This window comes from Brachypodium distachyon, chromosome 4 (genome assembly GCF_000005505.3).
Source record: "Brachypodium distachyon strain Bd21 chromosome 4, Brachypodium_distachyon_v3.0, whole genome shotgun sequence".
In the NCBI taxonomy this organism is placed as follows: Eukaryota; Viridiplantae; Streptophyta; class Magnoliopsida; order Poales; family Poaceae; genus Brachypodium; species Brachypodium distachyon.
The window spans coordinates 7,746,486-7,760,406 of record NC_016134.3 but is presented as its reverse complement, the minus strand read 5'-3'; the positions used below and the strand labels follow the sequence as shown (position 1 = coordinate 7,760,406).

The 13,921-nt window shown below is 41.4% G+C and overlaps 2 protein-coding genes across 5 annotated transcripts; both read right to left on the bottom strand.

Annotated features, from left to right (window-relative positions):
• Window positions 1-1,653: 1,653 nt before the first annotated feature.
• On the bottom strand, window positions 1,654-6,033 carry LOC100845837. The gene is made up of 6 exons (XM_003576962.3): window positions 5,687-6,033; window positions 5,025-5,267; window positions 3,703-3,876; window positions 3,383-3,489; window positions 2,804-3,129; window positions 1,654-2,560 (listed from the first exon to the last, which is right to left on the bottom strand). The coding sequence occupies exons 1-6, from the start codon at window positions 5,828-5,830 to the stop codon at window positions 1,980-1,982; spliced, it is 1,575 nt and encodes a 524-aa protein (XP_003577010.1). The 5' UTR covers window positions 5,831-6,033; the 3' UTR covers window positions 1,654-1,979.
• Window positions 6,034-7,487: 1,454 nt separating this feature from the next.
• LOC100838511 (DNA-binding protein SMUBP-2) lies at window positions 7,488-13,921 on the bottom strand. Of its 4 annotated transcripts, XM_024454997.1 has the most exons (8): window positions 13,686-13,921; window positions 12,536-13,548; window positions 11,978-12,261; window positions 10,679-11,273; window positions 10,230-10,597; window positions 9,116-9,284; window positions 8,222-8,379; window positions 7,488-8,050 (listed from the first exon to the last, which is right to left on the bottom strand). In XM_024454997.1, exons 1-8 carry the CDS (start codon window positions 13,709-13,711, stop codon window positions 7,802-7,804), a joined length of 2,862 nt encoding a protein of 953 aa, XP_024310765.1. In that variant the 5' UTR covers window positions 13,712-13,921; the 3' UTR covers window positions 7,488-7,801. The 4 variants fall into 4 exon arrangements, with proteins under 4 accessions (XP_024310765.1, XP_010237324.1, XP_010237325.1 ...); XM_010239022.3 differs by having other exon boundaries at window positions 10,230-11,273; window positions 13,686-13,920; XM_010239023.3 differs by lacking the exon at window positions 13,686-13,921 and having other exon boundaries at window positions 10,230-11,273; window positions 12,536-13,347; window positions 13,430-13,548.

Sequence of the window (13,921 nt, the reverse complement as noted above, 5' to 3'; positions counted from 1 at the left end):
CCAGCAACGAGTACTAAACTCACATTGAATTAATCCTAGAAGAAATGATCTATATGTAGTTCCTTCCTCTCCGGAAGGACACAAAGAGCAGGAGATAACATTATTGTTGACTTGAAAATGTCTCCTCTTAAGCTTTACGAGTGATCGCAAGAAGCAACCAAGTGTGGTCAGCAGTGGCGCGGGCCCTGGGCCCAGCCGGTTAGCAATCTCCTTACAAAGCAGGTCAGCAATCTTCTTACACATGATTTTATTATTTTACGCAGGTAAGGAATATCCTTGGTACTTGGTAGTATCTCCAAAGCACAAGAACTCTTAATAAATTCGATCGGGAAAATGAAGATACAAATAATGCCATGTCACAAGCTGGATTCACTAGAAGCCTTTACAATGAAGTCTTCAAAATAGACTCTAATGGCTCCTTCTGCTAATCATTCTTAAATAATTATTTTACTTGAAGCATCACAAGATACTAATGGCTTCCCATAATGATTGGTCACGTTCAAAATCACGTACTCCCTCCGACCCATATTACTTGTCTTAAATTTGCCCAAATATGGATGTATCTATGTTTAAAAAGCATCTAGATACATGTAATATTTCGACAAGTAATTTCGACTGGAGGGAGTTAAGATGCATCAAAATCATACGCAAAAAATATGATTCATCAAAATCATCCACCATTGTCTATCAAGATAATACCACTTATATTGCTGAAATGCGTACGAGTTATATTAAGAGCAATATCACAAACACATTGTTCCTAATTTATTTATCCTCATGAAATACAATAATGTGAGGAGTCAATTTGCAAATAAAATATTGCAAAAATCTAGCAAACTTTTTTCATTATCTTTACCAACTTCCATAGTGGTACAAGACAACCTTGAGATTTGCAAAGTTGAGGGGGGAGTAAACTTCCAAATTATATTCCATTAATGATCATCAGATCACACAATGTAATATTTTTCTTTGAAGTTTTCCCTAATGATTTCTCATCGGGTTTATAAATACACTTGTTTATACTTTCATATATGCCCATATAGGTTTCTATTAAAGAAAATCCACTAGATTTTAGAGGCGTTCCAATATGGCATGTTTCTCCGCAATTGTCCCCACGGGGCTTTTAGAGGAGTTTTCAGTAACATATAATTATCATACTCCGTCCGGCCGAAATTACTTGTCGGAATTTTACATGTATCTAGACGCTTTTTACACATAGATACATCTATATTTGGACAAATTTGAGACGGGGCTTTTAGAGGAGTTTTCAGTAACATATAATTATCATACTCCGTCCGGCCGGAATTACTTGTCGAAATTTTACATGTATCTAGACGCTTTTTACACATAGGTACATCCGTATTTGGGCAAATTTGAGACAAGTAATACCGGCTGAAGGTAGTACTATATTTTTCCATAGGGTTTTTGGGGGAGGTTCCCTCAAGATAATATATACACAGGATGTCTCAAAGCGAATGATGAATATACAATAACTCTCGGATGATGTATTATTCAAGAAGCGTTGTTGTACAAAGGGGGTGTTAGAAATAAAGTTAACACATGTAAATTACATTAGCAACTGCCATTAGCACTGGGGTTTTGTCGACACCATAGCAACTGTCTCTCTCTCTCTCACACACACACACACACACAAAGTTGTAACTGCTCCTTTAGATATAATCTCAATCACCATCAATACAATACACACTTGATTCATTAATTGACAACACATATATCACAGAACCTAGGGAACATGGCGCCAAGAGGGCTTGCCTACAATTATCCTACCTGTCTATGTACATAAAACAAACAGAACATAGTGTTTCCCGGCAAAAATTGTACACCCAAAGGGTCCATCGAACCTACATGCCCCCCTGCAATTTGCCTCCTGATGTCAAACTCACAAGAAGTGAGGAAACGATGGGATGCTCAAACCTACATGCGCTACCCCCCATGCAATTTGCCTCTTGGTATCAAACTCACAAGAAGTGAGGAAACGATGAGATGCGTGGGAGATGCGTAAGGAGATCCCCAAATGACCGTTGCCTCGACAGCAATGAGCTATCGCCACCGTCCCCTCCAACCGGCCGGGTATAAGGTTGGAGCTTTCTCTCATGCATCTCATTGTCCCCCTGAAGGGTAGGGTTTGTATGTCCTGTGCCTGAATCTCTGTGGATCAATGAGCACAGAGAGTTAACCCTTGACATGAGCATCCTCTCATCAGCAGCGACAGTGATTTGGGAGTCGTTCAGAAGTTGCCGGGTCAGCTCATCGAATGTTACTTTACCCGTTGAGCCATCACCGCTGTCAACGATCTGGGAGTCGCTCAGGAGGTACCGGGTTATGTCGTCTAAGGCCTTACTTGATGTGCCTTCGCTACCATCAACTGCAGGCTGGTTCCCTGGATACATTTGTCTGTACATTTGGTTCCCAATGTGGTTTGCAAGCTCACTCTTGGACATGGAGCGTCGGATCCCTGACAACTTAAAACCGTTCCAGCTAATGTTTGTTTGTGGTTCGCCGGAAGCACCATCTTGTTTAGTAGATTGATTGCCAGTAACTGGAAGGAAAAAAAATGGTGAGCAAAGTCCTTTACAAATATGCCATGTTACAATTGTCCTTGTGGTAATTTATGAAACATATAAAACAAATTCAAATTGGATTGCATTGGAGATTATACAGGAAGTAAAGACTTATTTGTTTCTGAACAGTGACCACAGACCAGGTGTGTCTGGAATACTCAAGAAGTTCAACACGGTTAGGTATACAGTATAAATTCAACAACATAATATGCTAAACCCACCTGAATCAGGGAAATGCCGAGGAAAGCCATCTGATGTTCCAGCTTGCAGTCTTCCTTCGGCATCTATCCTACCCAATGCAGGACGAGGCAATAATGGCTCCCTAAATCTTACAGGGCCAAAATGATCATCTTCATCTTTATTAAGTTCAAAATCTTGGCACTTTACATCCTCTGGGTGTTCAAATATGGAACATCTTGATTCAAAGTAAGGATTCTCCAATTTGATGTCAGTTTGCTGTCTTAGCGAGCGTAGACGTGGGTCACAGTGAACAAGCTTCTCCACATGCTTATTCATCATTCCAGGCGCACACTGAAGAAAGTGCCTCCTGAAACCAATGATCTTCAGAAGTTAAGGCACCAGGCATATTAGGAACTAGTACTTGATTGTGGTGAAGGTCTGAATTTTGTTTTACAATGGTTTCTCAATAAATAGGGGAAATATCCACTCTGCCATGTCATACAAGGTGCCAAAAAAGGCAGGTGACGAAGTGTAGCATATTTATTATTTAATGTGAAGTTCACTGGGTATTCTAAGATAGAAAAAATATCTCGCAAAAGACTTGACTTTACATTTAGTACCTGTGCATGCTTGCCTGTCCAGCTGTAAAATCAGGGGTTGCCTGCCACAAAGTGTGCTTCCTTGGCTGTGGGTTTGTTTCTCTGAAGAAAAGTGGTTGTCTAGACAACTGAACAAAACAAGAAAGAGATAATTAAGCAGCAGAAAGGATATGTAACAACTAAAAACACCCCAAAAGAGGACAAAGTAGACAGGAATTTCTACATTCTAGTAAATCTTTAACCCTCCTATTGGTATATAATGTGACTCCTTGTGTACATAATAAATAATTAAATTTTGCAGTAAGTTGCACTACAAATTTGGTGTATTTGCAAGTACTTACAGCAATCTCCATGATCCCAGGTTCAGTTTCAGAACAGACCAACTTAAGTGCACAGATATCAGACCACTGAATCTCAATTTTGCTCTTGAGGCCGCCATCCAGTACTTCCCACACAAGTTTGTGCTTCGCAAAATAGCATTTCACAACCAGATCTCCTTCGTACCTCGATACCCACTGTTCTTGCACCATGTTTAAAGTAACATAAATGAATAAGTTGAAAACACTGATAAACAAAGCAAGTAATGAATATGTACAAAAACTAAATAATTATATATTATGCACACGCTTGCTGTATTACTGACACACTGTTCACCCAAGTCTCCTAATCCATAAATTCTGTTCGGTCTTCCTTGACTGGCTACTCTAGATCTATCCCTTCAAATAGGCACTATTCTGACCTCTCTCTCTGACAGATAACACCCGTTATGAGCTAGGCTCAACACTCGCACTCACAGAGGTTGGAAACAGTAGTTCATATTCACTTGGGCTTCTATTTCGGATTCAACAAGAACTCCATCATAAACAATGAGGAGAGCTTGTTTGGAAGGTACGAGAAAGGAAGCATCGGGCACCCAAAACATAAAAGCAGTATCACAGAGAATAGAGCCCCACAGTCAGTCACACATGACAAAGACAACCGGGTAAATTAGCACCATGCTTCTATCTATCCATCTTCAGCCTGATGTGACATGATTTCCAGACTCGATACTTGCATGACGCTATCAATATTTGGACTTCGGTTGTTTATTCATTTTACTGCCGTTGAGTCTTCAAATGCAACGCCATTTCCATAGATTGACTTGTATTATATATTTATCCTTTTATATTTGTACTTTGATCTATCAATAAACTCAAGTCATGGAGATCAGGCTCGAACCCCTAAAGTTAATGCCCTAGGTCGCTAGCGTTGCCACCATGGCAACCGGAAACCAAAGGTCACCCTTATCATGAAACCAACTACTACCTTCATAACCTTGCATGTGATACTTACATTGAACAGACCACCAGAACTTCACAAATAACACTAGCTAACAGTAATAAAACAGAGGTAGAGACAATGGCTCAACCTGAATGTCAACAATAGAAGCAACAAGGGACTGTTATCACAATTAGATGTCTCATGTCTGCACTTATAACTAGTCAACTGTTTTAGCATTTAATTTGTAGTACACAAGAGTGCGCAATATGGGGTTCTTGTCATGAGCAAAGATGACTACTGTTACAACTAGTCAATCATAGGAAGATGCATCACTTGGGGACCACTGAATGCTATTCTATGTGCAATGCAGAAACATGAATGAGCACATGAAGAAGCTACTGACCTCCCAAGATCCAATTCTTAGAATAGAACCAGGGAAATTGGAAGCTTTCAATTTCTCCGATGCACTAGCAGTGCCACAGTGGAGGGATTCTTTGGCCTTACCGGCCTGCAGAAGCTTCATTTGGATCAAATCCACCAGAGAGGGGCTTTTCTTAAGCCGCAGGCCGAGTGGGCTAGGCTCTTCGAGGAAATCATGCTGTGATGACTGCTGATTGGACACACTGGCGCCACAAGAGGTCCATTGCTGCATGACATGCCGTGAAACACAACGAATTAAATAAAGAAGAGTAAAACAAGATATTAACAATTACCTTCGATTCACAAATGCAATTTGTATTATCTCACTTATGTGGACTTTCTATGATATACTTGTAACCATTCATATCTACGGAGTATAAGACTGTAACAGGGTGATTTTTAGGATGCGAATTTCTGTAACTAGGAGTCTGGTATGATTAGATGGGATTATAACAAGCGTTGACTAATACTAAAGTTTCAGGTGATTGTGGATCATAGAATCATTAGATTCCAGAATTCCGTCTTGTTCATCTCTAATAGCCACAACAAAAATAAAAAATGGATTATCACCTTCTAAATTACTTGAAAACAAATTATCTGCTTCCCAAGTGAAGCAAAAAACAAGGAGGAATCAGGAAACCCCACCTGCGGCTGCTGCTGCAGTTGCGCGAGGCGTGACCTCTTCTGGAACGGCGACGCCTCGGCCCCCGCGGCTGCGTCGTCCGCGTCGTCCACCACCTCCTTCTTCACCCCGCGCCGCGGCTTGCCCATGTGCGGCAAGTGAACCATCCCTCTGAGCAGGCCGGCAGGCGGGCGGCGCTTCAGGTCTCGCGGGTTCCTAGCTAGTCCAGGAGGCAGGAGAGAGGGATGGGGCTGATCGAGGAGGACGACGGCGAGAGTCGAGAGAGAGAGAGAATATTTTGGTCAGGTGGATGTTCGTACGGCAGGGAGAGCGAGAGAGCTGGTTGAAGAAGCAAGCGAGGAAGCGGATGAGGAGCGAAATAAATATCTCGGGGCGAGGAGGAGAAAGCAGGATTAGATCTCCTCGTCGTTTACTTGGAGCACGTGCCAACTGGATCTGGATTAGAGCCGGCGAAGAAGATTTTACCAATTTACCCCTGGCCGGCCGTGAGCCACTTTCGGTTTGAGTGGTGGCAGAATCGTCAGTCGGCAGCGGCGCACGAGCAGCAGCACCCTGGCTGGCGGCGTAGGAGGGAGCGACACGTGGTGTGGGTCCCGGGAGGAGAAAGGACTAAAGGAGGGGCGGCATGACGTGGTTGGTGCGCGTGTGAGCTGGATGCCGCCGACCCGTCCCCGTCTACTGTTGCCGGCGCTATCCGGCCGCATCAGCATCAGCCCTTCTGCTGCTGGCTAGCCTTTGTGGATAAGGTCGCACAGGGCAGCACCCAAGAAGTAAAGCGACAAAATTTAGGGAAACGATTCCTGTCTGGCGTCCGACGACGACGGATCCATTGATCGGATTTTCTTCTCGTTTTCTTTTAATGTTTATCCGTCCCACGTGACTTTCTATTACATGTATCTAAACATTTTTTATGTATAGATATATTAATATTTGAATAAATTTGTCAGTTAATATGGGACAGGAAAGTGTTTTCTATCGCGTGTCTTTTGCTGTCTTTACTTTCTCAACGCTCATAAGCCTGTACAGTTTGTTCCCTAAAAATACTACTCTGTGTTGTAAAAAAAAAGCATGTACAACTTGTTTATCCGGTGTACATAACACATTGATAGAGTAGTGGTATGTCATGCATAAGTTTATATATGCATGACGGACACGAGGTAAGGCGAAATGCCATGAACTCGATCTCGGTATCAGTCTCCTCTCCAATACATGTTGTTGCTGATCAACGCAAAGAAATTTTTGGAAGTTCTAACTTTGTCTTGAATCAAACTTTCTAAACTTCCACCAATTTTATGAAAAAAGTTATCAACATTATGACTATAGATTAGTTTCATTAAATCTATTGTGATATATATTTTCGTACTACACTTATTTGATACTGTAGATGTTAATACATTTTTCTATAACCTGGTCAAACTTTAAAAAGCTTAATTTAGTTAGGACAAGGCTAGAACTTCTTATGTTCAGTACCCCTCCGTCCCATATTAAGTGATTTTTTTATTACATGTATTTAGATGCTTTTTAAGCATTAATACATCCATATTTAGATAAATTTGATTCACTTAATATGGGACCGAGGGAGTAACATAAGGAATACATGCAGTGCCTTTTTGCATGGCCTCAAAAAAGGAATGTAGTGAAGATATGCTCATCAAATAAAGGCAACAAATTAGTAAAAGTAAATTGGAATTAGCAAAGGAAAATGAATACTACTAATTTCCTTTAGCACTTGACAACTACTGCAGCAACGTATTTGAATTAACAGAAGAAATTGTTGCAGCAATATTAATATGAAAAAAAAACTGACCATGCAAAATAAGTTATTTACTAATTTCATGTTAGTGTACATCTTTGTAACAGAATATTCCAATTATGCAACATTTATATGTACAGGCAAAAATTGCCAATCGTCGGGTAGGCAATATAGTTGTATGAACCCAGGGCACCGAACTCAAGTTGGTAAGCCACACAGGTCATTCAGGATTTCAGGAGAGCGAATCGAGACATTTGAGAACCAACAAACTGCCAGTCTCAGAACCATTGTACCGCGGTTACATATATGCTTGCAGAAACAGAACACTGAAGCATAATATTTTTCTTGGCAAGTGAGCGGAGCACTAACTGATGGAGGGCAAGGCAGGGGGGCTGAAACCAAGACCAGAATCACCTCCATAGGAACCAGGTTCAACATGTCTTACTTGGCCATTGAGACGGATATGGCGAAGGAGTCTGGCCAGGAAAGCATTGTTACAAATAGTAGAACTATCACACACAAGCACGACATGCCGCCGTGCCCTAGTAATGGCTACATTCATGCGCCTGCTGTCACCAAGGAATCCTACGGCTCCCAAGGAGTTCGACCGAACCTGGCAGGATTGACAAACAAACATCCTTTTAGCCTTCAATATATATCCTCAAGTTGGAATAAGCAAAGGAGTGTATTATTATTTATTTACATATAATTTATAAAAGTTCGAGAGCAACAATGTCACCTTAACGAATCAGAAAGAAAAGAAAACAAAGCTGCTTTTTTTTACCATTGATATGACCACTGCGTCTGCCTCTCTCCCCTGGAAACTATCTATGGTTGAAACCTCAACCCCATAAGCCTCTGGATACTCTTCTAGTGTATCTCTTAGCAGTTGTACCTGCGCAATGTAAGGAGATTGAACTGCAATGGCAGTTGGAGAGACCCCTGCAACAGATTGCTTTCAGCTGTCATGACAATCAAGATTCTTTAAGCACCAATAACTATAGTGATGAAATGGTTCAATGGATGAAAGAAATGCTGGATTGTCCTGAATCAGAAATGAAGGCCTCATCTAAGGCCAAGCTATCTGCACAACTTGCAATTAATATAGAAAAAAGATACTATTACTAATATGCCGTAGTAAATACCGAAGATGTAAGTTATTTTGTTTACATCATTAATTTCCATTTTTACAACTAGATTGAATAAGATCATGTTAGCTACAACTATTGATTTGGATAAGATGGCGTCCGCCCCATCCGTGCGGCACCTCGTGAGAGTGAGATATTAGGTACTGCCACAAACTGGTTTACATCCCTACCAGCTGCCGCAAACTCTTGAACTAAACTGTATCAGAAAACCCCTAATTTGGCTATCAGCTCGGCTAACAACGACTGCAGGTCCCACCCGTCGGCCTCAGAATCATAAAAGGGCTTAGGTTTAGGCGGTCTGGTCCGGTTCTTGGCCAGTTCAGAACGGTTTGAAGTTAAATAAAAGCATTGTATAGTATATGCACAGGACAAATTCTTGGAACTTTTATTAATGAACTTCTTATCTACTATTTTTATGTGAAGCAGTGTACTACCAAAAATAGTAAATAAAGAAATATGCAGAAGTTAAAATATAAAAATAGGGCAGCAGTATATTATTGGAAGCGGATTGAAGGAACACTGGCACATACCGCATAGTACAAGATTGAGTACATGCTGCACAACTATATCTGCCTCACCGTTGTTATAAAATGATCCTGTACCAGCAAAATCTAGATGCTCCTCGCAGTCGATATTTAAACTTCCATATGGCATACGAGTATCAAGTAAAAGCAACGCACACCGAGTTATCCAAGTTTCCTGAAACAAGCCAAGATAATTTTTCACCACTTACAAAGAATTTAAGCGACCTTGAAATACAGAGTCAAACAAAAATTGCAATGGTAGCAGGATTAGTAATAATTCCAAATGAATTGCATTCTAGGAAGGAGGCTTTATAGCTCTGTTCTTTTGGGAGCTTTTGGGGGAGAAGACTAAAAAACATTACCCTTGCTTCATTAGTAAAGGATACCTGATATCCCCTATTATAGGGAAGACTTGACATTTGATAAACAATCTCTCTAATGAAATTTATTTCTAACACATGTAATATGTATAACCAACTAACGGAGTATCACGCAAGCTAACTAAACTTATATCTATTATACAATGCCCCTTCGCTGTATTTCAGTGAGCTGTAACAGGTTGCTGAGGGAATTTCTTGTTAGTTTTACGTGTGCTGTATTTCGGATTCGTCCGCCCCCTTCACAATAACAAAAGGCATCTTATATATAGATTTTTTTAAAGATATGTACATGCACGATTCTTAAAAATAATAATTTCAGAGTAGTTTTCTTGTTAGTATTTCAGTGTGCTGTCTTGCACGATTCTTAAAAGAAAGATAAAAAAAAACAGCAGTTTCAAGTTAATTCAACGCTTAACCTGACCGTCATTTCCACTACTCCCCATCTTATATATAGATGTGTACATGCAGAGTCACATGCTATGCAGATTTCCACAATTGTCTTGAACAAGTGAAAACCTACAATGAATCCTCTGCCATGAAGTTCACAAGCATATTGACCAGCTAGAAGATTGAAACTAGAAGGAAATGTAGTACAAAACAAGGCAATGCAATTTCTTATGAGGGTGGCAACTTGTGGCATGGCACACAGTGGGGCAGAACATATACGAGCAGAAAGATCAATATCTTTGTGTAAGAAACTTGGTTATAGGTTCACAGCTAGAGGAGCAGAGCAACTATACCTGGATAAATGGATAGTCAACAAGAAGGCGAGAAGCGACTGATGGTGAGGATTTGAGCAACCCAGAATACATCTCGTTCGATGCCCAACTGGCTATTGATTCATGCATTCTGTATTGCATTGTTAACTGTGTAGTCAGTAGCCCATCGTGCAATGATGAAGCCCTCTGCAGTAAAGATATTCCTAGCCCACCTTCCATAGCCTCTCTGGATAATATTACAGGTGCAAGCTGGTGCTGATCACCAGCAAGAATGCATCGCTTTCCCTGTAGTATAGGGATCCAGCATGAGGGTTCAATTGCTTGTCCAGCTTCATCTATAATGACGAGGTCAAAGAAACCAATACCCTTGATAAGTGGGTCGGCTGCCCCTATATTAGTTGAGAGAACAACCTCAGCATTTGAAAGTATCTCCTTGATTGTTTCATTTTCCTTCTTTCTGAAGTTCTTACCAAGTTTTTTTAGTCGTTGACGTATTCCTGCAGCTAAGGAATCGTCCTGTATGCAATGATTTAAGTCCTTTCTTAAGTTGGATTTTTTCATCTGAAACTCTTGTGTGAACTTCTCGAGACTCCTCTTCACAATCTCCCCCAAGGATTTTGATGAAACAGATGGAGATATCCTAGAGGGATTTCCAACCCGTACAATGTTAAGCCCTGTACCTGACAACTTCTCCACCATGTTATCGACTGCTGCATTGCTTGGAGCTGTTACAAGAACACGTTCACGCTGTTGGACAGCACATCTAATGAGATTGCTAAGCAAACCAGTCTTGCCTGTACCAGGAGGCCCTTGGATAACTACGATAGGCCTTTTCTTGTTCAAGCCTAGTGCAATAGCATGTGACTGCGAGGCATCAAAATCATAGTTGTACTTCTCCAATAAACCATCAACAGGCATTGCTGATTCACCCCAATCAGCCATATTATTATTCTCCAGCATCTTCATGTCTTCCTTGTCCCCGAACAAAGTGGCTACTGCCCCAATGGAAGCATTTGTTTTCTGCAGACCTTTCCTCTGCAGAAGCATCAGTGCTTCACAATTGCGCTGCCAAATCATTAGAATAAATGAATGAGCTAAACTTCTGAACCATGTAGTAAAACCTGACTTTACGATTAAGGTCCAATAAACTGAAAACACTGCCACACTGGTAAGCATTTGGCAAAAACTAGACCATCTGGTCAGTATTTTGCGATTCAGGTCCTTTATTACACCTGCAACTTCTTGGTCTTCAAGTCTACGACTTCAGCACGACTAAGCAAAGGAATCCTAGGTCAGGGGTGGATCTAAGAGTTTCCTATTTAGACTTACCACATCTTCCCCAAGTAAGTACCCATCTAACACAACAATGCGTGGGTCCAACGATGGCCCTAGGCCTCATGGAAATGGCAAACGCATGAATGTTGCCCATATGTTGATACAGTCATCTTATGTCATCATCTATATGGTATACCATGTAGTAGTTTCTAGCCCTCCACACCGACAGGCATGGATATGGCAAACACCTGAACATGTATGTGATACTGATATCAGAAATTATAGGTGTTGCGTTAAATTATTGCATATGTATGATATGGCTAGTAATTATGTTAGAGGTGTATATAGTGATATGACGTGTTTTCGGCATATTTATCACACCTTTGCGTGTGTGTATACTGGGCTATGGCCTCATGGAAATACAAGTTGCATATTTCCTCACAAACTATATTTGCCACAGAATACTATCAGGTGCATGAGCAACATTGCATTACCTCATATGTGAGTCCATCAGCCAACGCTTGTATCCTATCAATCCGCACACTTTTACCAGAAAATTTGGAGAAGGTAGGATCACCACCACGAGATTTGAAAGCAACAGTAATACTGAAACCATCCTCGCCAAGATTATGTACAAATCCTTGCATACAAGAGGCACCAACCTCACCCCGGTTATTGCATGTCCTCACACAAACCATGTTCCCAGGAGAGAGTGTGGATGGAGGTAGTTTATGGGTGCCTTCCACTCTAAATAGAACCAAACGCAAGCCTCCCAACCCTGCACATAATATGATATGAAACAAGTTGAGCATTGTCTTATTAATAGAACAAGACGACATGGTTTTCTTCATTAGCAAAATTTCAAGTCGCAGAATTTTTTAAGCCTAAATATGCATTCTTTATCTGTATCTGCATGCTTAAGTACATGTAGACTTTCAAAATAATACCTTACTTCATTGTAACCAAAAAGGGAAACACTCCTTTGGACAACATCATGGCCCTATGCAATTACTAAACGATAAAACAACATAACAAGGAGCAGGCACACTAACCATTTGAGCTACTGATAACATTCAAATTGCAAACAGTGTCACACTGCTCTTGTTCTGCCTGACCATGGTTCACCAAGTATTCAACTGGTTTGAGTGGCTGCTTCAACCGACTATCCGTTTTTGGGGTGGCATTCAACTCTTCCTGGGTGAACTCCAGCTCTGCATCTCGCTCAATGTGTAGAAGGTCAGACATTTTCTTGACAAAGTCATCAATTTTTGTCTGCATCAACCTTGTCTTGTCGAGGCTTACCCCAAGGGTACTGTGCATAGCTGGAGATTTAGGTTTGCGGGTACCTTTCCGATGCTGGGACGAGTTAGGCAATTCTTTCAGAATCATCCAGGATTGTGTGGAACGCCAATCAGAAATAAGGCCCTGATTTTGCTGTTTCAATAGAACATCACGGAGTTCCCGTTGGAAGTGATCAAAGAGGGTGGGGTAGTGGGTGGACGCTTTGAGGCAGAGAGCTTCCTGCCCCTTGGGCATGGGAGTGGCAGCGAGGTAAGGCTGTGCCAGATTTATAAACCCCAGGTTGCCTTCAAATGACGCCTCCATTGAGAATGCTGCTCCATCATTCTGCACTTCTGTGGAAGCAAATGCGGAGGCCATTGAGTGCATGCCCAGCTTTAGCCATTGCACCACACACCGGCCCAGCTCCTTCCGCCCAAGGGGGTCACCACTTTCATAGAGTGCACCTATTCTAGTGAACACTTCCTCTGCAGATGGCACACACTCCCTTTCTTGATTTGCTGTCTCCTTCCTCTTTCTCCCGCTTCTCCTCCTTCCCTTGTTTCGGTTTTCATTGTTACTGGTGCTATGAGGGGTAGTTGAATGAGAATCAGTTGGTAATAATACTTGTTCACTAGGGCCTGCAAACAGGACCAATCGAAAATAACCTTCCGGTACAGAAGAGATAGGAGCAGAACTAGTGCTGGACAGGAAATATGGCGATGGAAGTAGCTTCAATTTCCTCCTCCTTACATGTAGCACCGTAGCACAAGAAGAAAACAAGAACCTAAAAGACAGAATATGAGGAGACATGCTGAGTGCAGGAAAGCTAGCAATGGAGGAAATAGGGAAGGGGCAAAAAAATAGCCAGCAAAAGAATTGATTATGCAAACAACTACGAGGTCAGAAGACTCGATTGCTCACTGATATTTTGCATGCTTCATGGCCATGCTAAAGACTTGCGAGCTGTGGTGAAGGAAGTGCTACGTTACTTCCATGGTTTCAAACCATAAATATGTCAGGCTATTGATCCTGATTTTAACCACTTATGTATCTACTACTCCCTCTGCTAGGCTGCACATCTCTGCTGTACATGTTGTATCACGCTGCTCCTTATGTGCACATATTACTCCTGTGGTCTCTGAAGCACCCAAGAGTTT